We start from the raw sequence: 27,032 nt of genomic DNA, 5'->3' as shown, positions 1-27,032 counted from the left end.
ACTTGACTAAGAAATAACTTTAGAAAATTTGACAGGAAGTTGAATTGTGTGTATTCAGTTTCAAAGGCTGCATCCTTCAAGGACCCAGTCTATCTGGACTGGATCCTTCACGCTCCGTGAAAATAAGGAGACCAGAAGTGTTTTGGCTGTGGATTCAAACAGGTACATAATTCCACGGCTTTCACCGCCCATACGCTCTGTTGATTAGCAACCGTGAGAGTTGACACAAAAAGCAGGAAAAGAATGAAAACTGAATTTTTTGCTACTATTACTTTTTGTAAAGTGAATAAAGACTACACTCATGAGAATACAGAGTGGAATAAAGGTTACGACATGAGTGGAGCATGAGCAAATAAAAGCAAATATTATGACATAAATGCTTTAGAAAGATATGAGTGAATCTAAGCAATGTATGCATAAAAATATCTCTGCAAATCTCTTATATTCAACAACAAAAAATACTTTAAGCAGATGTAAAATAGCAATAAAAAATGAAAATCACACTACAGATATATTAGAATCTGTCCTTAAATTACAGCTAAACCCATTTACACAGTAACAGATAAAAATCTTTCGATAAAACAAACATTACCCGCCACATATCTCCCTCAATAACCATTTAAAAAACTATTTTCATTTATTTCAGACGGAACTATTCACATACTTGTATTAGAATAAACTGCACTTCCAATATTCACCACTGTTTGGCGCCAAGTACCTTTTTCCTCTGAGCATGGAGCGGACAGCTTGCTTGGACTAGCAATGAATCACGGGATATCCAAGGGTAACGTAGGATACACCGAACCCGTCCTTCAAACGGGGAAAAAGAAGGACGCATTTGTAGGCCGCATAACGAGGAGTCTTGCAATCCGAACAGTCCTTGGCGCTGCGCTATGACGTAATTGGCCTACTAATCTGGCCTTCGGAGGACCCAGCCCATGAATTCGAACTCAGTAAATGTCTTGAAATTTAAACTGAAAAGTAAACCACACCACAATAACATTCTGAACAGTAAGATTTACTTTTAAATGAGCTTAAAACACTTCAACTATAACCCATGCAAATAACCATAAACACACTTATGCACACCAGGAATTCTGAGTTCAGATCTTCTGTTTCTAATGCATCTATAAACCATATACCATTGTTGTAAGAATAATTACCTAATAAAAAAACAAACAAATAAATAAAAACTATCCATGTAGGCTATATGTTATCAGAGACAATGTTAATGTTTATGCCTCATACTGGAAACAATATAAAACATAAGAATATATAAAAAAGATGGTTTAGGTTCAGTTTTACTCACTTCTGGTCACAAGGAGAGGTGTCTGATCTAGCATATTGCCATTTAGAGAAATCAACATGTGTCAATGTACATTATGTATTAAGAGATGTTTATGCAGGTCTAAACTGTAGCAAATGGTTGTATGCAAATCTATAAAGCTGATTAGACATTAATTCATGAGAATGAAATGTTTTATACTGGGATTATTCTGAAATTCCAGCACCCTGCAGGAGACTTTTATGTCAACATGTGGAGCTTGTAATTTCCTGAAGTATTTGCCCTTTTCTCTACCCTATCCTTTTTTCTTTTTTTTTTCTTCTTTTTTTGCAGTTAACCCAGTTCAACCACATTTCTTGTGTAAGGCATCTCAGTCCTATTTAAACCCATGTTCTTCAACATACACAACGTACATTATCTGCACATAAGCTTGTGGTCACACTTATGGCCTGACATTCTCCGGAACAATTTATTGCTAGGAAGCAGAATTCATGGTTCCATCAATTATGGCAAGTCATAAAGCACAAAATCATCACACCAGGACACCCATGCGTTACTGCCACTATGATGTTCCTTTAAAGTACTGTGATAGTTTCGAAAGAATGCTATCAGATTGACAACTTTTAAAAAGTTCCACCTTTTTGGTAAATCTGAGATTGACATTTGAGTTTTTTTGGTCAACAGAGGTTTTGTCCTCATCTAATTAGTCTATTTCTTATTGCTGAATTATGAACACTGACCTCAACTTGGCCAGGTGAGGCCTGCAGTACTTTACATGCTGTTTTTTTTTAACCTCTTGAACTGGTCCATGTGCTCTCAGTGTAATTTAGGGGGCCTGTACTGGGGAAATTTCTGTCTACTGACCCATGCTGTTGCCATTTTTGGATTTTGGCTCTCACTGTGGTTTGATGGAGTTAAAAAAACAACAACTGAAAGATCTGGTCTTTTTTCTCATCTTTTCTTTAATTTCTTTAAATTCAGACATGGTGTGTTCCATTTGAATATATTTTACTGTCTTCTCTATGTTTATTTAAGTTATTTCCTGATTTTTCAGCCATAGCTGTAATCTGGCCTAGGTTCAACTAAGAAATTGTAACTTAGCTTCGCATAAAATCTTGGTCGATCAAAGTTAAATCATTACTAAGAAGGGAGATATTTGCGGTTCCCCACACAGTTTGGATGGTTTTTATAGCTTTTTTAAAGACTAATTTTGTGAATGTTCTCAGTTCATCTGGTCAACATATGGGTGGAGGTTGGTTCAGGACCCAAATGCAGAGATAAGGGAGGCAGAGATAAGTTCTTGTAGGTTTAATGTGGTCAAAGGGCAATAGAAACAAAATCCAAGAATCATCCCAAAAAAAACGGGAGATGTCAGGCAGGAAAAAGCTGACATGGAGAGCCAAGTAACAACAAGAAACCAGCAATGAAAAACTGCACAGGAATATTATATATGGGAGACAGAACAAAGAATAGCGTAATCAGTTGATATGGAGCAGGTGTGGATAGAAGTGACTAGAAGGGAGCTAGGCGAAAGGAGACAGGCACAAGGGGCAACAGAGCATAACTTAAGACTGCTTGAATATAACACAAAATGGAAAATAAACCAAAGATCAACAAAACAGAATTACTTCGATAACTGAAAACTAAGAACTCAAAGTCAAGAAGGGGAAACCATAACACCTCTTGACTAATAAATTGGTTGATAATTTTAAGTTTTGATCATATAAAACTTTAAAGAGGCTTAGAGAAGTATTTGAACTCATCTTTGGATCTGTCCTGGGTGTTACCAATAAATTGTCTTTATCTTTGGACAAGACTGTTAAACACCTCATGGAAGCTATACCTAGAAAGACCACAGACTGGAATTCAACCATGACTGTCTTGCTAAAGGACAGCACTGCTTACCAACTATTCAACCCTGTAGTCCATCTTCATTTTCACTAACAAATTTAACGAATGCCAGCTATTGATGCAATAACTGCATGTAGAGTATTTTAACAGAACATTTGCTCTAAAGCATTTAATAGTTTTTGTAGTATTAGCGGAATATGTATTTCTAAGTCAAGTCTTCTTCCTGTATTCGTCTAGGGGAAGGTTTAAAGATTTTAATTAAACAATTTTTTTGTAACCCCTCTGTTGGGCCATTTGAACCCAGGTGATGGTGCAACATGCTTTGTTCTCATCCTCTCAGTCTGTTTCCTTCTTCTCGCTTCCTCGTTGAATACACTCACGCACCAGAACACGCCTACATGATCCTGTTGGGGAATTTGTGGCCCCAGGCTAACAAAACACAACCTAACAGCAGTGGGAGAGCCCAGAGCGAAACTTAAACAGCTCAGCACGCTCACAGCGCCCTAACAGCATGAAGCTCTTCAGTAATGATATTTAAAAGGCTCTTTCTTCACCAGCCTGGTTGCAAGGTGGCTAATCGGCAGAAATCTCGTGGTCAGGGTACGTGTCTTTGCAAGATTGTTTCTAAACATGCTGAGTCAAAGAGCAGCTGGAAGTTTTCAGGCAGAGAGACTCTTAAAGTAACTCCATGTCTAATAACAGTTTACTGTTGCTTTTCTCAATTGTGCATTTTTAGACTTCAGGATACAGTCCAAGCTGACGATTCCAAGGTGCGAGTTTGTATTGTGTTGCGATAAAGATTTATGATCATTTACAGGTACCAAGCTTGCCATGTGTGTTTAAACCAGGTGGTCAGAGTGTAAGGGTGTCAGGGTTGCAGAGATGCATTTCTAGTCTGGAAATAGATGTTACAAAATGTTTAGAGGCTACTGGCAGAAAGAGAGGTTAAGACCAGAAAGTTCACTATGAATTTGTTAAAGAACAAAAAAATAAATAAATAAGAGTCGAGATAAATTTATTGTATCTGGTTTGTGGAACAATTGATGTGGTGCAAATTTTGTATTTGAACTAAGCACAAACTTTTTGATATAGTTATATGTTGGTTCGAATTCCTAAACATTGTTAAAGATTATTTTTGTCCTGAAACTAGGGCTAAAACAATTAATTGGATTAATCGTGATTAATCGATTATTGAAATAATCATGAACTAATTAGTGATCAATTAATCGTTAGGTGGAGTATAGAGACTCTAAAATATACCTGAAGCTGACAGAGCAACTCGCTTTAAGTAGTAATTATACCAGAATAAAAAGTAGATTGATAAATATTTAGCATTTACAATAAAAAAAGCTTTTTAGCCTGTCAATATGCTTTATCCAGAAAAAGTTGAAACAATTTAGTTTCCCTGGTTTAATTCTTTAAAAACATCTTCTTTAAGTAACTTTTTTGCTATCCATTTAATAATCAATTAAAATTAATAATAGATATTAATTCATCAATAATAATAAATATTGAAAAAATAGGGCTGTTTCCCCCAGGCCTGAAACTGGTGGTGGAGTGGAGATGGATGAAGTTGGTCAGTCTGTAGACTGCTGGCTAGTGAGAAGGTATGCCTAGCTTTATGGTGAGATCCAGTGGACTGCGTGGGCTAATACTAGAGCTTACTCAGGGACCTGGGAGATGGAAGTCCAGCTTGGATAACACCGTTTCAGAGAACCTGTCCATGATGAGCAAGCAAGAGCGACAGTGGAGAGGAAAACTCCCTGTTGGGAAGAAACCTCTGGCAAAACCAGGCTCAACATGGCAGTCTTCTATTGTTAAGAACCTGAATGCTTTAGTATACCAAGAAATGTGCTAGCTCTGTTTGGAAATTAAATGAAACATTACAAGATGTGCTTCAGCGCTACCATCTATCTTTACTTCTATGAACACGCTAGCTACTTCTGTTGTCACTGCGTCCTCTACTGCGCATGCGGGACGTTTCATTTTTATGAATGCAGTTCACACAGGAGATCACATACAAGTCACATATGCTTGTATGCAACTTGTATGTGATATATACTTATGTCAAAATAATTGGCATTGGCCTTAAACAAATCTGTATCGGTTCATCTGTAGTTAGAGGTCTTAATTAAATTGCCAATAATAATGTACCAGGACCTTCTGTAAAAGAGCAAAGAGTCACCCTAAGTGCTCCTCCAAAAGACCAGTCTGGAGAATTGTTTATTATTTAAAGGGATTTTGACATCATTTATCTCAGTCATGCGTTGGGGTATGAAAAAATTTCCCGTTGTTTAAAAACACTCTCGCTGTCAGTTTGTTCTATCCAGTTCTAACAGTTTTTTTCTTTATCAGATGTGTTTTCATGCTACTGATTCCCCTAAACTGCATTTTTTTCTCTAAATATTATGTTCCTATACAGACCTCAGAAATCGTATTCTACTCAAAAACAAAATGAAAGATCAGTCATTTCTGTCAGATGCTCAGAATCTAGAAGCTCTAATCTTTGGTCTACACATGACCTTTTAAACTTAGAAATAGAGATAGACTGGTTGACATTTCTGACCAAATCTTGTATCAGTATCAGATTAATTATTTGTGTAATCAGCAGCCATACCATGGGATCTTTAACCTAAGAGTTGTGTAATATTTATCAGTGTGCCATTTTTATCATGTAAATGGAGGGAAAAAAAGCAATATCGCTTTAAGGATTGGCCTTAAAAAAAAAACATATCGGTCCATCTCTACTCAGAAGGTTGTTCATCAACAGTGAATGTTGTCCATTTAGTTTCACTTCAGTACGCACCTGTATACATTCGTCAGCTTTTAACCTTTAACATCTAATCAAGCCTCCTCTTGATTAATGTAATACTTCAACACAGTTTCTTAACTTATGCTGAAACTATAATTCACAAAAAAACATAAAGTAATTCATATTAAACTTCCCTATGAGAATTAATAGATTGTTATTAATACTGAACTGAAAAGGAAACTCTTTTTTCAGCACTTCTGGATGGTTTCTGATTTCCCTTTCAATGGGCCTGGTTTCGCTGAAGGTTTCTTTCTGTCTCCACTGTTGCTGCATGCATGCACTGTGTGAGGGAATGCTGTAGTAAGCTACACAAATCAAGCAAATGTCTACTGTCGCTACATGCACATCAAAGAGGAGTGAACCCTGCACAGTCATTGACTCAATCAGCTGGGTTTCCTAAATAGAAAACGTTTAACTAGTCTGTTTTTGATTTGATTAAATTATCTCTGTGAACTCTCTTGAGAATGTGTTGCAAATTGGTGCTCTATAAATAAAAACAAACTTACCTGAATAGCAGATATCTGAGCAGAGGTCATGCATGTTTTTTATACAAGCTCTTTGCATGCAGTAATAACGATAGAATCCTTAAGGAAATAAATTTCATCTGATTAGACATAGAGCTTAGAAATTCGAACATTTATGTATGAATGAAACACGACATAACTAAAGGTTGATGTTAAGAAAAACTTTGGAAGGATCAATTAATGTTTCTAGATGCAATTTTTAATTAGCTGTATTCTTGTATTTTTTTATTTTAAGGCTGTATTCCTGATTTTCTTAAAGAAAAAAAATGCCATAATGTAAACCTTTCTGTCTCAGCTGCTGGTTTATTATATTACATATTATATATATGTTATATATATTATATGTTATTATAGTACATATTCTGTTATTCTGTTGTTTTGACTCAAGCTGCTTCTTCCTTATTGCTGTTTCATCAGTGATAAAACTTTAGGTGCAACTGAAGCCATGATTTTCCCTAACGAGTTCTGTTTTTAGCTTGTCTACCAAAGCTTTGTTGATAGATAATGCAGGTCCAAGCTTGCGGTGGAAACTATGAGAAGAATGCAATCGAACTATCTTTAAATCAAAACTTATGTATCATTGCTCCCATGTGGTTCAAGATCAAATGTGTAGCATAGGAAACATGACTGAAGTAGAATAATAAACCCACATGCTTGCTGGTGATTCCTGTTGCGCACAGACATAGTCGTTTGTTCACTTTTACTGATTATTTTCTTTAACTTCATTATCTGTATTGAATACCTCAAGTTTTCTTTAATTTAATCATTTCGATAAATTTTGTTCCTCGATAAACAAATGTTCAAAGGCTGCCTTAAATTGCAAGACAGTAAAGATTTTCCACATCTCAAATCTTACAAGCTTAAAACAGAACAATTTACAAATATGAGTCAGCAATCAAAATGTCCCTTGTGTTTAAAAAGCTCATAAGAAGTGTTAAGAGAGAAAATAAGTTTAATTTATTTAAGAAAGTTGTCAGTTTTCACCCTGAATTTTTTTGTCTCTATTTGGTTCAAAGGATGATGTGGGCGTGACGACGCCAACCTGGTCGTGGCGATGTATGAGGTGATGTCAGGTGATACCCTGGCCTGGAAAGGAGCCAGCCCAAGACAAAGTAGCACTGACCCCAGCCCTGAAACTGACTTCACTGGGGAGGGAGGACCTGTCAAAATCCTTAAAGTGTGCTTTTGCACCAACAGCAGCTTGGGGAAGAACTTCAAGCTGGTGAAATGTGACAGCTCCTGGAAAATCCAGGTGAGAGGAAACTACCGCAGGTATAGAAGAAGAGTCAGAAGATGGAGAGGAGAATGGAAATCTTTTGCTAAATTTGTTTTATTAACAAATTCTAATAGAATATGGTAAAGATTACAAAAAGCTTTTGGTTTGATTATTCTGATTAGGCCAAAAAAAAAATGTAATTGGATTTCTTTTTCACTCTTTACTTTGCTCCTGCTGTTAAAACTGAAGGTGTTTTGCATTGAGTTCAAATGAAAGAAATGGTGCAAAAGGGAAATTTGTCTTAAAATACTGTCAATTGTCTTCCTTGTTCCCTCAGGCTATAATACGCTCCATCCTGGTCAGCGGTCGATTGGGGCCAAACGTTGAACTGTCAAACTGTTATGGTCTAATGTTAAAGCACTTAAAGTCAGAGGAACTTCACTGGCTGCATCCAGATCTGACTGTTGGTGAAGTTGAGCAACGCTACGAGAGTCATCATGGGGAGGCTGAGTGGAGGTAAACAAAGATAGTTGGGGGCTTATTTTTGCATGAATGTCTCCTATGGTACATAAGATATAACTCCCGAAAATCTCTGATATTAGTATGTTTCTTCTTTTATTCTGTGCAGGTATGATCTAAGGATCAGATACATTCCTGTTAATTTCCTGGAGAAGTTTCAAATGGACAGATCCACGTTTCTTTATTTTTATCAGCAGGTATGGAATTGGGAACTATTCACTAATTCTTTCTTTCTCTCTGAGTGCATTTATATTTAATGTATCCAGAAACTACTTTCCAGTTTAAAGACAGATGTAGATGAGAAAACAGAGCTGCTCTTACGCTGTATGACTGTGACGTTGTTTTGGTACATGCTCATCCCTGAGGAGATCATTGTGGGGCTCATCTATGTTTCTTTAGAAACTTTTTAACCAATCTTTCTGTGTGATTTGAATGAAATAACTATCTAAAGTGACTTTGTAAGCTGATCTGAAATTTGGTCAAATATTTGGACTATTCTTTTACAAGCTTCAGTCAATACTTTTCTCCTAACAGAACTGCTGTCGCTGTGTAAGGTTTTTAGGTTATCCTGCTAAGAACCACACATTTTTTATCAACTTTGCCAACAAATGGTTTAAGATTCTGATAGATTTTTTTTAGAAGGTTGTGCCAAACCTTTAATATCTTGGCTGAACTTGAAAAGTTGCCTTAATTTGTTTGCACAATGCTCTAAGCTCATGTTAAAATCAGTTTTTAAGTACACCAGTCTCTCTTATGGCAAGAAAAAAAAAACAATACACTGTAGGCACCACTTTGCTTCAGTTAAGGACATGTTCTCATGCTTACAAGCTTCCCCTCTTTACCTAGAAATGTGGTAATAGTTATTCCGATTGAACATTTCTTGTTGCCAGAAATTAAAACCATTGCTAACTCAAATCTCTTTCAAGTTTCTTCTTTAGCAAGGGCTCCTCTCTCACTCATTGGCCTTTCAGCCCATCTTTTACCGTCCAGATAATGACGCTGTTCTACAAGCATCTTTAAACTATGGTCATCCCTGAGAAAGAGAATCTTTCTCCTTCCTGAATGTTATAATGGTGGGAGAGACCCAAACGTTTTACAACTGCATAAGTTTGATGAAATTAATACCTTTAGATAGTTTGAAATATTACCCATGGATGGACCATACTTAAGGGGCTCCACATTCAGCTTGTTTTGGCTTGATCCCTATTGATTTCTTTTCACAAAGTGTCTGAAACAGATTAACAGTTATGACACTTGAGAATTATTCAGTTAGGGTAGATGCTTCCACTTCTCTGAATGACAGCAGGTAATGATTCATCATAGGTGCGTAGCGACTACATGCAGTTTCATGCCAGCAAGGTCAGCGATGGGATGGCCCTGCAGCTTGGCTGTTTGGAGATCAGGTGAGTCACTGCATTCCTTAACTAACAGGTCAGTGACTTTGTTTTGAAATTCAGGACATTGTACGCTGGAGGTTAAAGGCAGGTACTTTGTTTACCTTTGTCTACATGAATTTCATGAGATAATTGCGAAATAACTGCAACATGTTTGAATTTAGCAGTGTCCTTACATGTGCCTCTGCTTTTACAGGAGGTTCTATAAAGATATGAATGCAAAAGGCCTTGAAAAGAAATCTAACTTTGAGCTGCTAGAGTAAGTGTTCACTTTGTTCTAAAGGTGTTCTAAAATGAAGCTGTTTTTTGGTTTATTTTCTTTTTAAGATTAGATGGCTCTCAACTTGTTCGAAATACGTTTTCAAGTTGTTCATGTTAATTTTATTGTTTCCCCTAATGTTTGGTCACTAAGATATTAGATTTTGTTGTCCAATTTCTGTGAGCAACAATACAAGCAAGATTTACATTGAGATGCTAAAACATGTTGGTAGAGCTCAAAATTAGTTGCTAGAAGTTCAATAACTTCTACGAACGTACCCCCAGTTACAATATTCATATCATGTTATACAATAGTCATATCACATATAAGGTCTTTTGACAAAAGGAGACATTACAAATCTAAGCACAATATCACTAATACAGTTTCTTATTTTGAACAGTCAGAAGACATCTAGTAGTATTTATCGAAGATGTTAGAAATTATGCCATTTAAGTGTTTGAGTTACATGCATATTTTTGAAAGATAACATAATTAAACAAGCTTTTAAATTGCCTTAGTGTGGTACTTCTTTTTATTTCTATATCTAACCCATTCCACAACTTAACTCCTGCTTGGCTAAGTCCCAGAATTTTAATTGTAGTGCAGACACCACATCTTCTCAACACACTCCTCTCAGATTGTATTTGTCTTAATTAAAATTCTTTTGTATATTGCTAGAAAGCAGATCATGGCTTGCTTTGTACATAGCAGCAAAAAGGCTAAATTAAATTAGGTCCTTGATTATCAATATGTGAGATTTTAAGCAGAAGACCAAAAAAATGTTGTCTATAGACTGTTTAAATAGTTAGTTAGTTAGTTAGTTAGTTAGCTAGTTAGTTAATTAGTTAGTTAGTTAGTTAGTTAGTTAGTTAGTTAGTTAGTTAGTTAGTTAGTTAGTTAGTTAGTTAGTTAGTTAGGATAGAATAAAGCACAAAGAAGAAAGGTCATGAATTTGAGACACATAGATTTATTTTAATAAATAAAAAACATGAAGGAATTAAGAATAATAATATAATCTAAAAGAGACGATAGGATTTTGCTTAAGTCAGAAAAAGAGAGACATGAATATAAAACATCTGGAGTCAGGAAAAAGATTACACAATTACAGTTATCTTGGAAAAATAGGAGTCCAAACAAAATATTTTCAGTGCCTTGCAAAATATCACTTAAAGTTTTGAGCCCTACACTCCACAAATCTGACCTTGGAGGAAGAGCGGCAAGAGGAATTTGTTGAAATAAATAACTTCTCATGTTGCATTTGCCGTTTGCCACAAGGGCAATAGGTGACACAGAAGACATGTTATAGATGTTGTGGTCTGGTAACATTAGAGCAAAAGTTTATGCTAAACTTGCAGAGTGCAACAGTATAGTGACGGAGGTGTCATGCAGTGCAGATGCTTCTCTTAAGTAGGGATGGGAAAGTTATTTTTTGTGGATGACTGCTGTAAAAGAACTACAGAACCTGCAGCCCCAGATGGGTTAAAAGGCTTACACAATACCAACTTATACTATGACATAACAATACACAATTCTTAGACTTCTAACTTTATTCATTCAAAACTATTCAGCTATTGCCACCTTAAAATATACTAGTCTGTGGCTGTGATTGAAGGAGAACCGAGTGTGCAGAGTGTGATCATGACAAATATAAAGTTCTTTAATAAAGGGAAAATGGAAGAAAACAGCATGAACCATATGGCAGAACATCAGGAGATTCCAGGGAGGAACCAAGAAAACATAGAGGATTTATACTGAGGCAGGGTGGAGAAATGACAGGCTGTGTATTTAAAAGAAATAACCTAAAAGTATAAAAAATAAAATAAGAAACAGCCAATAGGAACAATGCCTAGCTGTAAGCAAATAACTAATGAAAGAGGAACAATAGGAAAATAATCAAAATACACAAAAGAAAATAGAAACACCATCACCTGTGGATTGAAGTATAGTGACATGTTTTGCAAGGTTGCAGATGGTGCTTTAGCTATGTCCAGCACTGAATTAATGTTTTAAAATTGTTTTTAATTTGTACTTATTTTAAGTGTATATGTATGCGTCCTTTAGAAAAGAAGTTGGCCTGGACCTTTTTTTCCCACAGCAGCTGATAAACAGCATGAAGGTAAAACTTTTTCAATACTTGCCCTTTGTTTGAAGGAAACTGCACATGAGATTGTTGTTTACATAACAGAAATACTGAATGTTAACAATTGTTTGTGATTATGATCCAGTCTAAGCAGCTACGGAAGATGATCCAACAAACATTTCAACAGTATGCAACACTTAAGGAGGATGACTGTATGATTAAGTTTTTCGAGACTTTCAAGACATTTATCAACTATGACGAAGAGGTTTTTCCGTGTGAGTTAGTGGTGAGTTATATAGCCCACCTCCAAAAAATTAATAAAAAATCTCATAAGCTGTATGAAATGAAAACATTAGCAGCGATTAATATTAGCGTCACAAACTTCTCTGTTCTTTACCAGCAAGGTTGGAGTCTGTCTGTGGAGCTGGTCATTGGAGGAAGGGGCATTCGCCAACGTTCTCAGAAAGATTCAGCAGTAAGGGAAAAGTTATTTCTACAATTCCTAAGATGTTTAATACCTTACATCTAGCTTTTTTCTTATTCTTGCTCTCAGGTTGTTATAAACATTTTGGTAATGCTGTGTTTTACAGTACATAAATAACAATGTAATAACATGGTTATAACATAGCAAGTAACACTATATTACTTCGTAACAAGAAAAACTGTATTTGGTAATTACCCCAAAATTTAAGTATATAATTTCAAAGTATTTACCTGCATGCAATTATTACAGTTGTATGTTACTATGTAAGAATGGAGACATTTAGTGGGTAATTACCATTAGGTTACTACATAACAGTTTCTGTTATCGACCACCACGTACCAATGCCTTACAAAGTAAATCGTAGCTTATGATTAGGTAAATAAAGCTTTATAAAACCGCACTCAAGTTACATATAAATAAGAGTTTAGCAGAGAAGATTGGCTTTCTGACTTCTAGGTTTTGTTTTCTCTTATATGGCAAATAATAAACAGCATTTTACTAGATAAGAAGACATTAAATTATTGCTGTCGGTGAAATGAATACGAGTTACCTGGTAATAACAGTTTGAGATCTAAAATATCTTACTTTACCTTGTCTGACAAAAATTTGAAGCACATCATTTACCAAAATTATCCAAAAAGTTTTTCTTGTTACCAAGTAATATACCGGTAGTGTGACTTTCATGGTCATTGATGTCCATTAGTGATGTACATTACCAACATTTTAATGTTTTAGAAAATCTTGAGGATTTCAATTCAGCGACTATGTTGTGTGTTTTCTGTACCACATATGTTCGGTGGTAAAAGGAAATCTACTCACTGTATCAGGAGCTCTAAGCTTTAATTCTTATGGGAAAGGGTTAAAGAAATAGTCAGGAAAAACATGTCTCTTCTGTGCCTCAGTTATGGTGGAAATGTTTGAAGTTTGCTGTGCATTTGTTCAAGTTAATAATACATATTAAAGAGAAATTAATTCATTCTTTTCTGCCATTTGAAAGTTTTTTGCTACTCAATACTCCTGGTGTGAACTACTGTAGATGTTTCTTTGTCAATTTCTTGTAGGATAACCTATAAAAAATAGATTTGAAATATTGATATAAGGCATCAGTGTGCAGCATTGGTAGAAAGGTCTAGGCCATTATTTAATAATCTCTTCTTGTGTAAGATAAGGCAAGCTCTTATTAACACATTTATGTCTTTTCATTTTTAAATAAGAAAAAACTAAAGTTTGAAATTATGAGTCAGAAGCTTCCTGAATAAGAATACATTTCTAAAAGTGGTGAATATAATGAGAGGAAAAAACTAATGTTATAACTGTATTTTTTTTTTCTATGGAGCACTTTGTGACTATAGTCTAAGAAAGCCTCTGTATGTATATTTACTTAATTTACATGTTTACAGCCATCATTTAAACTATATCTCAAGTCAAGCATTTTTTTATCATAAATAAGCCTACCTTTATTTTTCCTTTCAGGCCCTGTTCCTAACTGACTTCAAACAGATAAAGAAAATCCAGTGCTTGCCACAAAGCGATGGCAAGGCGCTCCTAAACATCAGTGTTGAAGGCGCAAAACAAGTAAGTGCTGCAGCAAAAAAAACAAAACTAAAGGTTCCAGGAAAATAATCCACTTCGGATATTTATCCTACTTATGGCTGAATGCAATCTTCCTTAACAGAGCTTGTCTATCAGTGTGGCTACGGTCCCTATGGCAGAAAACATGATGGATCTCATTGATGGATACTGTCGACTGGAAAAAGACACAGACGATAGCGTCATTTACCGACCAAACAAAGGTGTGCTTATCTTCCTAAGTCACCTCATTATGAATTGTAAACTATTAAAGAATAGTAAACTATTAAACAAATTTCCTTTAAAACATCTTCAAATTAGATCCAAAGCCTGTACGGACGTCCCTACCTGACATCCCTACAGAGTGAGATTTTTCATTGGATCTCTGTCTTAGCATTTTTGAGGAGCCGGTATTAGAGATTCCTTGTTTATGTTGTTGTTTTTTATTCTGTTTAGCAGCAGAGACCGCAGCTCAGCCAGGCACAGTATGGGTGAGCCAAAAACTGCAGTTTCTCCAACCTTATGTAATAATTTTGTAAATAAATACCTTGATGTTTATTCCATTTGCCTTTTCAGGTTCTGATATTTATTGCGAGATCCTTGATGAGAGACCAAAATCAGGTTTGTCTGACGCTGTTATTCAGTACTCATTTAAGAGAAAAGCAGTTGAAGTATTTTTATATTTTTTTTAATCAATAATGAAACTGTATCCTCCCATAGCTGTGAAATATGGGATTGATAGAAGTGACATAATTCTGGGGCGGATTCTGGGTGAGGGTTTCTTTGGAGAAGTGTACGATGGAATGTACAAAAAAGCCGTAAGTTACTTTTAAGATGCTGAACCACACATACTAATACATATTAGGAGCATGAAAAGCATGTTTGTTTATTATTTATTGACAGAATGGGGAAAGAGTTAACGTGGCTGTCAAGACCTGCAAGGATTGTTCATCCGACGTGATGGAAAAATTCATGAGCGAAGCAGGTTTGAGGGCAAACATTGGTTGATAACAGAAGAAGAAGCAGTGCACATGAAAGAGAGTGATTAAATACCAACATTGCTTTGCAGTGATTATGAAGAACCTTGATCATCCTCACATTGTCAAACTGATTGGAATCATAGAAGATAATCCTGTGTGGATCGTTATGGAGCTTTATGAGTATGGAGAGGTTTGTCTCAGTCATTTCTTCTTTGTAGAACTGTTGGTTAGATCCAACATCATTGTATCAACAATAATGATGAATAAGTGAACTTAACTGGTAAAACAAAAAAATTGACATCCTTACAGCTCGGTAACTACCTGACTAAGAACCAAAAACAGCTGACCAACACAACCCTGGTGCTGTTCAGCCTGCAGATCTGCAAAGCCCTCGTCTACCTTGGAGGGTGCAACATGGTGCACAGGTGAGGAGAGGTTTAAGAGATTAACAAACGTTCAGGTTTCTTCTTCACAGGGTTGAAACATCAAGCTCCTCTGCTTGCAGTTTGTATATTTTAACTTGTATACATGATTGCAAGTATGTTTCTATGAATGTCAGACAGTATAAAAGAGGAAAAAAGACAGGTCATCAAAAAATGAGGAACATTTAGGATAAAACCAATGATCTCTCTTTATTCACTGGATTGCTGATAGCATGAAAAAACTGAAGCCACTGGCTGCCATTCTGTTACTCCCCACTCCCACGGGCCATAAAAATGCCTACTTGTGTAGCATTTTGCTGCAAAAACAAGCAGTTTGCCGGCTGTGGAAAGACGTTTCACAGGTAATTTCACAGTCAGTGGGTGTACTAACAAAGAAAATCTATATATACACTAATGTAACACATAGTATATTATGCAGCATAACATTAGTCTTGCTATCTCGGACTGAGTTGAAGATATTGACTGAGTTAGCCATCAAAGTTCTGTCTAATGTTAGAAAATAGAAAGAAGGGTAAATAGAAAGTAGTTCACTGTGAAATGTCAATGTAGTAATACTTTATAAAGTTGATGACACTGTCTTGTTTGTAGTGTTTGTTGTATTACTCATTTGAAAAAGTAGTGCCGAAATATATGGCATGTTATATAGACAAAAAAAAAGCAACTCATACATTTTTAAAGGCTAATGCACAGACACAGGATAAAAGTATATGGTATCATACATGCACCATTTGCAAATAGAACAATACTATAGCATTAACAGACATGTATTTGTAATTCAGTCGTGATGTAAAATCTTGAAATTCTAAGTCATCAATACATGTATATTACATGTATACTATCAATATAGCACTTTTGGCACATCTATATTATTATGCTCCATTTACACATTAATTTTGTTGTGATGGATTTTTATATTGTTATATATTACATGATTTATAGACTTCATTGTCTTCATAATGACCATGCAATGCGATGTGCCTATTTATTTGATCATAAATTACAGTAATCTACTTATGCTATGAAACAGCCAGTGTGTTTCAAAGCGATAAATTTATCTTTATTTCAAAACTCTTAACCCTCTCAGGCTCAAATTAAGTTGTAGTTGCAGGAAAAATCTGATATTTGGATAAAAGGATCATATGGGGTAGTCATATAAAATTTATACTTTTTTTTGAGAGAGACCTTCACATGCAATGAATTCTGGGATGTTGCAGATTTGCAACAGTGGCCCGGAGGTAAATTAACACTGAAGACTGAATCTGATATGAACGTTAACTTTATTTGAATGTCACAAACAAAAAATTAACAAAACAAAATTCGGAAAAAAAATGTTCTCTCACAAAATTAGAGACAACTTTTTCTCAAACTTTTTCTCTATCGACATCTCAAAACCTCTTGAGAAGGCCGTGTCTGTTAAACTGTTGCTCAAATATAGGCGAACTAGTAGATAAAGCATGTAGCATCCATAGGTACCTGTTTGGGCACACGTTACAAATCCACAACACTGAAATCGAGATGTCTCTGGTGAAAAACCCAGAGGAGATAAAATCTAATAATTGGCATGTGTCATATCAATACACATTCATGATTCATCTGATGTAGTACTGATTTCAAAATAATGGAAACTGGTAGTGATACCTAAATGAAATTGGTACTTAGAAATTGGTGTTTCAGTGACACCAAGGACTTTGGTTTGTTGTGAGTGAGTCGTGCTTTCTATTTGGTTGGCTGGAGAGTGTTTGTTGCAAATGCACAACCAAATCCTTCTGTTGTACTTCTGAGTAACAAAAGCTCTAAAAATATGGATGTGGAGTAATTAGCTAAGTATCATGTAGCTGTTGCAAATCTGCAACATCTGCCGTGTTAAGCGGTTAAGCCCCGCTGAAAATCAGAACTTCATCAGTGTTCGATGCTGTAGCGCACGAATGGTTTACATTGTGACCAGTCTAACTAGGGAGTACCAATATGACGGCCGGTGGCTTCACTCCACCCCTTACTACCAATGGGCTATCAGCAATCCAGTGAATAAATAGAGATCAGTGGATAAAACCCACAAATCTGGACAAGAAAAGAATTGTACCAAAGTTAATTTTATAAAAAAAAATGTTTCCTACAGCCATTAATATGCCTTGAATTTTCTGTTAAAGTATTGATCTCCTTTTATAAATTGTTTCTTTTTCATTTATCTGGTGCTTGGAAGAGACATGATAAACAAAACAAAGAACCTGTTACATAAAAAGTGGTTTATTTAAACATTATTCCAGTTACGTCTGTAGAGGGCACCATGGCTTAACTTTGCTTAGTAATATATAGTACTGTATATTAATTTCTGTTTTTTGTTTACAGCATCAGAAAATAAAAAAAGTGTGCTTTGCCTTGTTCTATTCCACAACCTCTTCTGTTCAACATTTCTCTTCGATTGAAGAAGAACACGTATGAATAGGTTGAAGGAGTCCTTACAGGTTTCATCCAAACTTCAACAGTTTTAATCTCTACATGAATTTATTTTTTTTTTTTTTACTTTTATTGATAAATCTGTCCTATCTGATGCCCAATCACCAAATATAATGAAAAGCTGATCTTTAAAGTGGAGAATCATGTTTTCTCAGTCATGTCAAAAGAGAAAGATAAAATGGAAGATAAAATGATAAAAATACATGTCAGAATTTCTGTTTGCAGTTTGCATCTGGATTAGAGACCTTAACCACCTCAGCCGATTCCTTTTAATGTGGTGGATCAGGAGTTTTACTCTGAGCTCCTAATCCTATTTTAGCCAGCCATCCTAGGAAGCTGATGTTATCTGGATTACTACACATATCCCATAGATAATATTCCCAGTTGGTAAGAGTTGCAGGGAAAATGCACATGTGAACGGAAATATCTGCCTTTTGGTGCACTTAATGTTTAATACTGGCCAGAGAAGTGCAAATAATATTATAGATGAGACCCAGATCAGTCTTTTCATCCAAAGCTCTTTAATGTCGTCTGTCTTAAATAAAACAGCAAGATATTTGATTTCTCCCTCTGAGGCAGAGTGGCTCAGCCTGTTTTAACCAAATTTATCACTGTAAAGCAGAACCTTTGAGTGAGTTAAGCTACTGACAGGAAAAACTGAATGTTATCAATAGGATTCAGGCAGGAATGCAGCCTTTCACAGCTCAAAGCTTCTATGAAGCCAAAATATTGTCAAAAAAAACAAGTTTTCCCCTTGCAAAAAAGCTATGAACATTTTACTTCCCCCTTTTTGATTCAGTTAATCTGAAGGTGAATTAGTGTTTCCTAAGGACAAAGCTTCTTATTGATCCAAATGTTAGTTTATATGCATATTCCGCCTCATTTTGTCAAAGGTTTGTGGCCTTTTATCATCTGTTTATATAGCAATCTACTCTGCTGTATTTTTTATTTTTTTTTGCTTCCAGAGACATTGCGGTTCGGAACGTGTTAGTTGCAAGCCCTGACTGCGTCAAGCTCGGAGACTTTGGTCTGTCGAGATACATCGAGGATGAAGAATATTACAAAGGTAACAGCAGACAATAAAATACATTGCCTTCTAAAATACTGATTTACAATCAGTGTTTTAGAAGGCAATCTAAAAATTAACATAATTTTTTCCTCCGTTTTCTAAAGCTTCTGTTACTCGATTACCAATCAAGTGGATGGCCCCAGAATCCATCAACTTTCGACGTTTTACCTCAGCTAGCGATGTGTGGATGTTTGGTAAGCTCATGGGCATTCGCTGATTTTCTTTCCATGTATATATAAATAATACTATATTTTATATGTGAAAATATTTCAGCTTGTTTAGTTGTATTTTGTGTGTGCTGCTCTGCAGCTGTGTGCATGTGGGAAATAATGAGCCGTGGACAGCAGCCGTTCTTCTGGCTGGAGAACAGAGATGTCATCAACCAGCTGGAGCAGGGCATCAGATTGCCCAAACCGGACAACTGCCCCCCTGCTCTTTATTCACTCATGACGCGCTGCTGGTCCTATGATCCCGGAGAGAGACCAAATTTCACTGAGCTTGTGGTCAAGATAAGGTATTCCCCCCACCCAATGACAAAATTTGAGTAAAGTATTGGAAGGAAGCCAACATCATTCTCTGGGTTAAAAAATATATTATTTTGCTTTAGAAGATTTGCATAATCGTTTGTATAAGAGTGTGACATTGATACAGTTTTCGTTGAAGTCTAACTTAAAAGGTATTGGAAAAATATATTAAAGGAAATTCAACTGCGTGGATTCAGTGCTTATAAACATTTTTGCTTATAATCATTTGCAAGATATTTCCCATGTTTGCAGAGGAAGAGAGAAAAAAGTGTAGGTATTTTCATTCAGTAAGCCCAGTCTTTTCTGGACAGCTTACCATCATTAATAGATAATCTGTGCAAACATATTAAGATAGTAAGTTTCTGTCATCTGAATCTTTAATAAATATAACTCACCATGCAGATGTTTACATTGTCTAATCTTGGATTCTTTTCCACAACTAACATTATTGACTCTCTGAGTTTCCTCTTTTATATTTGCAGTCAATCTGATCTTGGTTATATTTGTCAATCCGATCATAGTTTAAAAAAAGATCTTAATTTTCATTCCGAAATAACATGTCAGTTTTTAAAGAAGTGATCCAAATGTGTCTTTTAGTGATGTGCAAAAGATGGAGAAAGAGCAGGATATAGAGAGAGAAAGAGACAGAGCGCGCGCCACCAAGTTTTTTGAACCAAAGGTGAACTTTGGAGAAGCTCCCCCCAAGGTATAAAACCTCGCCCACTTCATTTAGTATCAGTGTGTTCATTATAAGAACACTTGTCTGATCTAATACAAAAAAGCATTTACTTACCTTTTTCACCTTTACTGCAGCCTTCAAGGACAAAGCCAGGCCGGTTTGGGAACACTCTTAGTATTGGTCTACATATTCAGGTACGCAAGTTCAGGTAAAAACCTTAAAAATTTACAGGACATTCACATTCTAACTGATTTGTTGTGTTTGTGCAGCTGAATGAAGCTCTATGTGCCAGCTCTCCTGACCTGGCCAGCCCATGTGAATACCAATCCCCAGTTGACTCCAGAAACACACTTGCGTTGCCCGTTAGGTCACCTCGTAGGCGCAGCATTGGGGTAAGAGCTTTGAATGCATTTGTAACAAAACTGCTGTCATACTATAATTGTCATTATTCTAGATTTCAAATACACTGTAAAACTTCTAAATTAGGAGGGCGAGTTTCTCCGAATGGATCCAAACAACAGGGAGGACGCCCAGCGGCTGTGGCAGAATGAACGGCGACACATGCAAGACACTCTACGGCTGCAGAAAGAGCAAATGATGGAGGATAAGAAGTGGCTTGAGAAGGAGGAGAAACTCCTGGTGGGAAACAGAGCATCATTAACTTTTGTCCACTCCCTCTCTACAGTATGTCCCTGTGTCCCTCTAGTCACCAATTCAGTTTTAACCTGGAACCTGAGCGGAACATGGCACCTTTAAGCATATTCAAAACTCTTGTTCAACCTCAACGTCCCGCTAATGTCCAATTGAATGTTCCTCTTATAACGGTTCAAAAGAGAGGCCCCATGTCTTTAATGTGTAAAATGAACCTGCCTATTCTCTTGCAGGACCCCATGGGACAAGATAACACTCTAAATCCAGGGGTAGGTACCTATATGTACAAAATCTGATTTTACTGAAACTAAAAGACGATAGCAGGTAGTCTAAAGTAACCAGATTTACTTCACCATTGCTAAATTATAAATAATTGTAAATAGAAATAAATAATTGTAAAGAGAAATTACTTTTTGGTGAAATGATACCTGCAAGTGTTTTAGGGTAGGCCCACATCTCTTCCAGATTTGCATGTCTTTTCAAAATATCGGATAGTGTGCCGAAAACCACAGCCGAGTTTCACTTTTTAATTTCACTTTTGGGGTTTTAACGTTTTAACACTGGGTGTGCTTTGATCTACACTATCTTATTGTGGCTCTGTCTGGGAGTTTTTTTTTCCTACTAGAAGGTGAAACCTGGTTTGAAGTCTTTTGTATCATCTTACAGCTTTTCGTTAACACCTAGCTTTAATACATCAACTGACTGTAAGGTTGAGTGGAGGTTTTTAGAGGACCCAAGAGCAAAGATGGGAGTTGAAGTGTTTTCTGGCAGGTTTAATAATCCAAAGGGCAACAAATGCAAAATTCCACAAACGAAATATAGAAAAAAACTAAATCCAGGAGATGTCAGGGAAAACACACATGAGGAGCACAGAAATGACGACGAACCAGGAAACAGTAACTGAAGAGGAGGAGTATAAATGGGAGACTGAACAAAGATTAGGCTAATCAGCTGATTGGGTGAAGGTGTGGACAGAAGAATGTAGAAGGGAGCTAGGAGAAGGAGACTGACACAAGAAGGCAACAGAGGGTAACCAAGAAATATGCAGAACTCAAATGCAACCTGAAAACACCACCAAATGTAAGTTACACATATGAAAAGTCAAAAAGAAAACTTAAACACAACCAAAAAGTGCAAAACTGTGACACCGAGTAGCTTACTGCACTTGTACCTACCGTTACATCCCCACATTAGTATGATGACAGCACGTTTCACAGCAATGATTTTGTATTTAGGCTAATGTGCTGTTAGTTTTTTACCCTACATAGTGTTTTATATTTAACCCAAATGCTAAGCATTGATATGTATTAAGGCATCTTATACCACATGCTTGATCTGGCCCCTATATTGCTTGTGTCAACGTGAAAACAGGTGCTTCTTGGATGGCTTTTGCCTTCGACACTCTTCCGTACAGTTAACATGAGTAGTATATACAAATAAGGGTTGTCTTTTTTTAAAGACTATCCCACATGAGTTTTGAAGTGTTGTGTAGTTTTTCATGTTTGAGGATGTAGTGAGCTGTGCTCTGGTGGGAGTTCAAACTTAAAGGATAGTTTTCTAACCCTACTTTACTCATATCAAAGACTTTATTATTGACCTGTGTTATGGATAACTAGAGTAAAGAGGGAGGATTTTAAAATACATTCAGGTAAAACAAACTCTCCTTCCATATTATATTTATGTTCTAGTTTTTATATCTCTCCTCTCCAAATAAAATTCAAATGAATACATTGAGGTAATTCATTAGAGGTGAACATTTTTCAAAGAACCTTACAGCAGGTAGCTGGTTTCTTAAGATGCTTTCAGATATTTTATTCTTCGTGCATAGATAATATCTTTTGTCCCTCTTTTCAAAAGTGAAATTTCTATATATACACATTTATTTTATAGAGTAAAATATGTCAAGCATGTTAAATCATTAAATTTAAATATTGCATATGATTATTGAAAATTATGGTTTTTGAAGAGAAGTATGACGAAAAGGTTGTTAAAGTACTTTGTTAGCCCGTTTTCTATCAATGCAGTATGGGATGGGTGTGACCAGCCTGTGGCCCTGTTGATATTATGGAGGCCCAGGTTGCTTTGATGACAGACCTTCGGCTCCTCTGTATTGACAGGTCTAATGTGTCTGTCTTCTTCCACTTGATAAAACACAATAGATTTTCTATTCTAAATTAGGCCAGTTTGCTGGCCAATCCAACACTGTAGCACTATATTCATTCAACCTTCTTCTGGCACCTTTGGCAGTGTGGGCAATACCAAGTCCTGCTGAAAAATGGAATCACCATCTTCATACAATTTCAAACAACATTGGTTGCCTCTCTTCCTCTAGACTCTTCAACCTTAATTTCAAAATAAAATGCATCATTAACTTACTGTATCTGAAATGAGGACTTTGAAACACTGAACCACAGTCTACTTCTTTTTCATACGAAGCCCGGGTAAGATACCTGTAGCCCTGTTTTAGTGATTCTGTTTGCATAGTGGCACTTGATGCATGGACTTGTTTATGTCTTATAAAGCTTTAACAAACTCCTGAATGGACTGCTTCAAAGTTTTCTCAATGTGACTGTTTCTATGCTGGGGCATCTTCTTGACAGTTTATCCTTCCAATTAACTTTCTATGAACATGTCTGGATACAACACTCTGATAAATCAGCTTATTAATGACTTTTTGCTGCTTATAGGGGTGTTTTAATTCAATGAGCTGATTAGTATCGATTCAACCATAAAAAAAAAAAATTGACAACTTTTTTATTGCTTTTTTCTAACTATAAGATGCTGATTAGGTAGAGATATTTGATTGTTCTATTTTACCTTATATAATTTTGTGGTCCTCATGTATGCCTATTTGTTTTCCCCTTGTAGCAAATTGAAGCTGAAAGTGAAAATGGTAAGCACCAAGACAAACTTACTGCAGTATGTTCAACTCTGTTTCCCTTTTTTTGGTGTGTAATGTAACTTTCCTACCACATAGCACCGCCTGAAAAACCCCCACGACTCAAAGCACAGGTAGTTAGAAAATAATAAAATTATTATATTTTTTTCTGAAAGCAGATTAAATAATAAGCTCTCCTGCTTACTGTAAGGGCAATGGGTACCATAACGATTACAATTCCCCTCTAGGCTGCTCCCACAGCAGAGATTGACCGCACTGATGATAAAGTATACCACCACGTTATGAACTTGGTGAAAGTTGTTGTCCAACTCAAAAACGACATCACTGAGCTGCAGCCAGAACAATACATCACCCTTGTCAAGGTAAGCTGAGACAAATTACTTCTCCTTCACCTCCAATTTGTCAGCTGTTGCTGTTTTATTGGCTAATTTAAAATGTAGAGAAAAACCTCCTGAGTCATACTGTTAATTCATTTTCTTTATTGATCTGTACTCACAGTCTGTTGGGATGGCCTTAAGAGATCTGATTCACAGTGTGGATGACGTACTACCCACTTTACATGAGTCAGTCAAAACTGAGGTATAGTATCTCATATTGTGGGTTATCAAGCAAAAGAAAAGCAGTTTTTGAACACTAGTTTTGTTACCTTGTATTCACAGAAGCAGTGCTCTGTAAATAAAGCTGATAAATGAGGCCAATGTTTAATTGCTCTAATCCAGTCCTTTATTTTTACTGCTACCTTAGATTGAAGGAACACAGAAGTTGCTGAACAATGACATGGCTGAGCTGATCAGCAAAATGCGCCTGGCCCAGCAGAACGCCATAACAACATTAAAGGAGGAGTGCAAGAAACAGATGCTGGCTGCCGCACACACTCTGGCCATGGACAGCAAGAATATGTTAGATGCTGTGGACCAAGCAAGAGTCAGGGCTAATTTAGCCAAGCCAGCTGAACCAGAGTGATCGGCTTTTGTTGTTTAAATGAGTTTTTCTATGTTTGTTTAAAATAACACTTTGACCTCATCAGGCAGTATGGTTTTGATAAACATGAGCCAGCTGCATCCTCTGGTTCTTTGGAAAACCATCAGGATATACATGCATTTGATACTACTGATTAGCTCAGATATATTGTCAGAGGAAAATCAAATATGTACACTGACATTTGATATATTAAAAAAGAAAGTCCTGTAAAAGAAGCTTTAAGGAGCATTGATTTAATATCCAAGCGATGTTTAAACTGCTGCCGCAGCTGAGCTGGGACACTCAATTAAAATCTTTGTAAATACATTTAGAATCCTGTGATTAATGTTCAAAATACAAAATAATTAACAGCTTATATCACGTGTGACATGTAAATAACAACAACAACAAAAAAACTTACCTAAAGCTTTAGCAGCTTAACATTTGTGGCCAAAATGGTTTGTTAAAGCAATTGTTCAAATGTGTTGAACTACTTCTAAAGAGGTGATAACCAATCCATATTATATACACTGCAAAAAATGGAAATCTAAATGAGTAATTTTTGCTTAAATTAAGTGCATTTTTTCTTGAATTGAGGAGGTAATTGAGATACTTTACCAATGAAACAAAACAATTTACATTTAAAATAAGAAAAAAAGGCTTTGTCTTATTTCAAGTGCATATTATCTAATTATCTTGTTTTAGGAGTAAAAATACTAATTCCATTGGCAAATTATCTTATATATCTACTAAAAAATAAGGGTAAATACACTCAATTTAAGAATCTTTTTACTTTATTCTAGATGGTTTTTGCAGTGTAGCTCTCATGTCTATGGAAAATGTTGTTGAACCAAAGATTAATTTAGCACTTATCATCTATACTCAAAAAAAGCAAACTTCTGCCATGTTAAAGGAGTTTTAATCTGGAATATATTTTATCAGTTACAATAAACACCTATACATGCTTAGACCATGCTGGCATGAAATATCTGTCTATTTATACTGCATTTAATATATTAACCCTTTAAAGTCCGATCCAAGAATAAAGCAAAACAGAAAATTACTTTTTTTTGGTTTGAAGTCCTTATTTGGCCTTTTAACAAAATATGTAAAAAGAAAAAAACAGAAATACATTTTTGATATTAATAATTTATTACTATGTGATAAGTCAAAATTATTTTTTGTGTAGTCTTCTGCCCTCTGTTATCAGGTATATTTGATTGTGTACAATAGGATTTTGAGCAAAGTTTTTACCATTAAATTATGCAAAAGGTGCCAGACACAAAACATTTCAGAAACCGTACGTATGTATCAAATATGATACATTTGGCATTATAGGGTTACCTCACTAATTTGTTTTCTCTCCCTCTGCTTCTAATCATTTTTTTAGGTGGAGACAAAGTTTTTAAATTCAGATTTTGTCTATCTTACAATGTTCCTGCAAGTGTTCAAGCTCACTGTAGTAAAAAAAACAACAAACTTCGGTATCGTTCTTAACATGGCAGAGGACAGCAGAAGACGAATGCTCAAAATATCAAATTTGAAAACATGCTAAAGTAAATCAAAGATGTCTTAAGAAGAGTATGGAACAGTATGGAACATGAGTATGCCACCCAGAAAAAGCCAATAAAAATATTACCCAAAACACATTATTTCATATAATCATTCAAAAAATAGTTTAATTATTGAAGCTTTTAAACAAAGAACATTAGGAAGAAAAAGACAAACAAGCAAAACACTCATAATGCCAAACTTATGTTGTAAAGGCAAATAAAACATTAGAATATATTGATATTAGAGAGTAGTTGACTGAACTAAGTATGCAGAAAGTATGTTTTTTTTTGTCCAATTTAATTTCTGACTGCTGCTTCTGTTGAACACAAAATAAAAATTGGTACCAAAAATAATTCACTGCATCAAATTCTATAACGACACTCATACTAAATGTCATGTTTTCTCTGATTTTGTTTATTAGAAACATCAGATTTATTTATTTAATATAAGACTACAAAACCACCAGAGGGCTGTTACACAAATGTAGGATAATCCAGGATATTAGATAGAAACAGGCTTGACCTAGCTTGAAAAGTACAGCCTGGGTTCACCTTTTCAAAAAGCGACCGTGTCAAACCTGGGGTAAGTAATCCATCTGTACCTTTCTTAAAGCAACTGTGAGGTTGGTCACAGGTTCACTAATGTTACTTTGGAGAGGTTGTGTGCCCTATATTTCACATCAAATGAGAAACATCTTACGATACGAGGATTAGGAGAAATTGAAACACATCATACATGAAGCAAGAAAAGCCTTTTTTCCTCAGTGTTCCTGAAAATGCAGTCAGTATTGAAGATCCTCTAAACTTATGATGCGTTTAGGTAATTT

General features: G+C 35.7%; 1 protein-coding gene across 2 annotated transcripts in view; it reads left to right on the top strand.

Moving 5' to 3' along the window:
* The window catches only part of ptk2b (protein tyrosine kinase 2 beta), a 27,534-nt gene extending 2,550 nt beyond the window's left edge, over positions 1-24,984 (top strand). Inside the window, exons 2-31 of one of the 2 annotated variants that reach the window (XM_015373279.1) lie at positions 7,489-7,724; positions 8,026-8,204; positions 8,317-8,404; positions 9,531-9,610; positions 9,798-9,860; positions 11,922-11,976; positions 12,086-12,226; positions 12,341-12,415; positions 13,898-13,999; positions 14,100-14,217; positions 14,315-14,357; positions 14,450-14,484; positions 14,570-14,614; positions 14,714-14,811; positions 14,897-14,978; positions 15,063-15,163; positions 15,283-15,398; positions 18,836-18,936; positions 19,044-19,133; positions 19,249-19,453; positions 20,061-20,169; positions 20,277-20,336; positions 20,412-20,534; positions 20,629-20,781; positions 21,027-21,062; positions 23,662-23,686; positions 23,771-23,805; positions 23,920-24,054; positions 24,191-24,271; positions 24,437-24,984. In XM_015373279.1, the coding sequence (XP_015228765.1) occupies positions 7,527-7,724; positions 8,026-8,204; positions 8,317-8,404; positions 9,531-9,610; positions 9,798-9,860; positions 11,922-11,976; positions 12,086-12,226; positions 12,341-12,415; positions 13,898-13,999; positions 14,100-14,217; positions 14,315-14,357; positions 14,450-14,484; positions 14,570-14,614; positions 14,714-14,811; positions 14,897-14,978; positions 15,063-15,163; positions 15,283-15,398; positions 18,836-18,936; positions 19,044-19,133; positions 19,249-19,453; positions 20,061-20,169; positions 20,277-20,336; positions 20,412-20,534; positions 20,629-20,781; positions 21,027-21,062; positions 23,662-23,686; positions 23,771-23,805; positions 23,920-24,054; positions 24,191-24,271; positions 24,437-24,655 (2,991 nt within the window). In that variant the 5' untranslated portion in view covers positions 7,489-7,526 and the 3' untranslated portion in view covers positions 24,656-24,984. The remainder of the gene's footprint in view (positions 1-7,488; positions 7,725-8,025; positions 8,205-8,316; positions 8,405-9,530; positions 9,611-9,797; positions 9,861-11,921; positions 11,977-12,085; positions 12,227-12,340; positions 12,416-13,897; positions 14,000-14,099; positions 14,218-14,314; positions 14,358-14,449; positions 14,485-14,569; positions 14,615-14,713; positions 14,812-14,896; positions 14,979-15,062; positions 15,164-15,282; positions 15,399-18,835; positions 18,937-19,043; positions 19,134-19,248; positions 19,454-20,060; positions 20,170-20,276; positions 20,337-20,411; positions 20,535-20,628; positions 20,782-21,026; positions 21,063-23,661; positions 23,687-23,770; positions 23,806-23,919; positions 24,055-24,190; positions 24,272-24,436) is intronic. The other variant, XM_015373288.1, reaches the window with a different exon arrangement.
* Positions 24,985-27,032: the final 2,048 nt, after the last annotated feature.

Source organism: Cyprinodon variegatus, unplaced genomic scaffold, assembly GCF_000732505.1.
Source record: "Cyprinodon variegatus isolate N-32 unplaced genomic scaffold, C_variegatus-1.0 Scaffold4, whole genome shotgun sequence".
Classification (NCBI taxonomy): Eukaryota; Metazoa; Chordata; class Actinopteri; order Cyprinodontiformes; family Cyprinodontidae; genus Cyprinodon; species Cyprinodon variegatus.
This window is presented reverse-complemented; position numbering and strand designations above follow the sequence as displayed.